We start from the raw sequence: 2,708 nt of genomic DNA, 5'->3' as shown, positions 1-2,708 counted from the left end.
TTCTGTTATGTGCCCTTTCATATGAATGAATAAAATATTATTCGAGATTAGTTATTTCCACTTCATACATAGCATAAATGGGCTATATCACCTAAAGGCACGAGTAGACCACTTGTCAGTTTGTTAAGTGGCAAAAGAACTAACTTTCCTTCCAATGTTTTAAATTGTTAAATAAAAAAGCATCTTAAGGGTTGCTCTAAATTTTTGAAACAAATAAAATTTATTGTTGTTTTGTACTCAGTGCATTTATGTGTCTAAAGATAATTTGTAGGAAGTTATTTCAGAGTATACTCTGTCTTCTTTTTTTGCTTGGACTATTTTGATCTGGCATCTTTTATAACAGTTGTTTATATATTTCTTTATTTTAAACTGTATTTAGAATTTTCTTGCATAGAAAGATTATTTTATAAATTATTTGAATATATGTAGTCCATAATTGTATGTGCAATTTCTTCATACCGGCTGAATTTGGATCACATCAAATTTTATCATTATTATCATTTGTATGATATGATAATTCTACTATATTACCTTTAATTTTGCTCCAGAGTGTTTTTACTTAGATGTAAGCACTATCCTAAAGTGTTTAAAAATATTCTTCCCACTATTTAAACCATTGCAGGTATGAATGAAAGTTTATTTTTATCAAAACGTCCTTCTACTTCTGAAGTAAATAGTGTTAATCCAAAAAAGCCTAAGCCCAGTGAAAGATAAATTCTCATAATTATATGAAATTATATATTGTATAATATATACATTACATATAATGTAATTATATAAAATAATATATAAAAACATATAAGTATGTTGAATAAGTGTAATATTCTTCCTTTGAACTATTTTAACAGGGTTATATAATGAATTCATCACGAGTTGTATGTAATAAGTCTTCAGAGTTACTGTTTGACTTGACCCAAGATACAGGATTATCACATTACCAAGGGGGACCAACACTTTCTATAGCAGGTTGGTTTTAGTACTTTTTCATAAAAATTATAAAAAGAAACTTGATGAATATGCATATGGGATTGACTGTTTTGAAGCCCATACCCTTGTGTGAAGTTTTTCATATATCGTGAGGTAAAATGGCACTAATAGTTCTTGAATGCTTTTCTTGGATGATTTTTATATAAAATCTTATTTAATAATAAAATATTTTATTTCTTCCAATTAAGTAGTTTAACCAGCTTTGAGCTTATTCTCACGTAGAGCTAATCATGGGCTGAAAAATCTTAAAATAATTACTATTAGTTAGAGAAGTCTTCGGGTACCCCAAATACTCTGTTAAAGAAGTATTAACTAGCTTCTATGACCACTAGTGTGAAAAAGCATATGGATATAGTTGTTTCTTAATTAGGTTACTGTTTTTTATCGCGATAAATGATTTTAGTATGATAGTTAAATGTGATTACAAAGTGCAATTATAAAGTGGCTACAATAAAGAAATAGTGATTTTTACATGGTAAGTACTCAGTAAATGTCTATTGAAGAATTAATAAACTTTACCTGTGGAAGAAGATTTAAAGTTCTTTGAGTGTATGCTATAACAAAGTTCTTCATCAACCTAAAATAAATTAGTGTATTATAAAAGAATTTTATCTAATTAAAAATTCCCTGTAATCAAGGCAATTATTTCATATTAGTGATTTGTATTCAAATATTTGACTTAATAGACATGATTTTTTGGAATTTTTAGATTTTTTACTAATAAGTCAGTGTGGAGAATTTACCAAACCCTCCCCCAGTTACTCTTATAGTAATACTAGTGCTTAATCTGTTTTTCCATTTTAATGATACTTTGTTTGCTATTCATTTCTCTGGGTGTCACTTCCATACTTAGTGAAAATCTAGTTCAGAAAATAGATAAGAACCAAAAGAAACAGGGAGAAAAATATAGTTTTCTTAGGTCTGGTTTTACAAAGCACATAAGACTTCATTCATAAAAAAGTCTGAATTCTTGAAACTTTTTGGGAGTAAGGACAAACAATGACCCCTACTCTCCCTCTAAGTTTTCTACTGCAAAGAGTAGGATTTTAACCTGAGCAGTAAGTAGGATGATTTGTAAGATGTAAGTTTGAACTTCTATTCTTAAGATTTTTGTAGTTTTTGTTAAGTCACTGAACTTCTATATACTTGGGTTTTCTCATATTGTTAAAATGGAAATTTTAATTTTTTTTTTGTAATGCATTGATCCTCTATACCTGGAACCCACCATTTGGAGATACAGTTGTAATTCTTGCTCCTCTTTACTCAGGGATTTTTCGATGCTTAAATAAGATAAATGAAATGTGAAAATGCGTTATAAGCTTTATAAGACTTGACAACAAACAGTTTTTATGATGATAATTATGAACGATATGTGCTATGTGTTCAGTAGTATGATTAAGAGACTACTCTCTAGGGAGATTATGGAGATTTGGAGAAGACTGAATTTTAGCTTGATCTTGAATGAGAATAGGATTTCTACTGGCAGAGATAGAGCAGTTGAAGGTGGGAAAAAGCACAAGCCAAACACAACAGAAATAAATAAAGGGTCAGAATTTAAAACTAACACAGAGTGATTTTATTTAACCTTGAGATTTCTTATGTTAAAAAATTCTTTCATTACAACAGTCTTTTTCTATCATTCAGCTGGCTATTCAGTTGCTTAATTCAAAATACCGGCACTCATTGGTTTTAAAGTAACCTAAACATCTCACAAGAATGCT

The 2,708-nt window shown here is 29.0% G+C and overlaps 1 protein-coding gene across 3 annotated transcripts in view; it reads left to right on the top strand.

Moving 5' to 3' along the window:
- ZNF280D (zinc finger protein 280D) overlaps positions 1 to 2,708 on the top strand; it is a 107,118-nt gene that overhangs the window by 36,618 nt on the left and 67,792 nt on the right. For all 3 annotated transcript variants that reach the window (XM_012658089.1, XM_012658086.1, XM_012658088.1), the window contains one exon: positions 849 to 966. In XM_012658089.1, coding sequence (XP_012513543.1) covers positions 849 to 966 — 118 coding nt within the window. The remainder of the gene's footprint in view (positions 1 to 848; positions 967 to 2,708) is intronic.

This window comes from Propithecus coquereli, unplaced genomic scaffold, assembly GCF_000956105.1.
Source record: "Propithecus coquereli isolate 6110/MARCELLA unplaced genomic scaffold, Pcoq_1.0 Scaffold57, whole genome shotgun sequence".
NCBI classification, from domain to species: Eukaryota; Metazoa; Chordata; class Mammalia; order Primates; family Indriidae; genus Propithecus; species Propithecus coquereli.
Note: the sequence above shows the minus strand (reverse complement) of the source record. Positions and strands in the feature narration are given on the sequence as shown.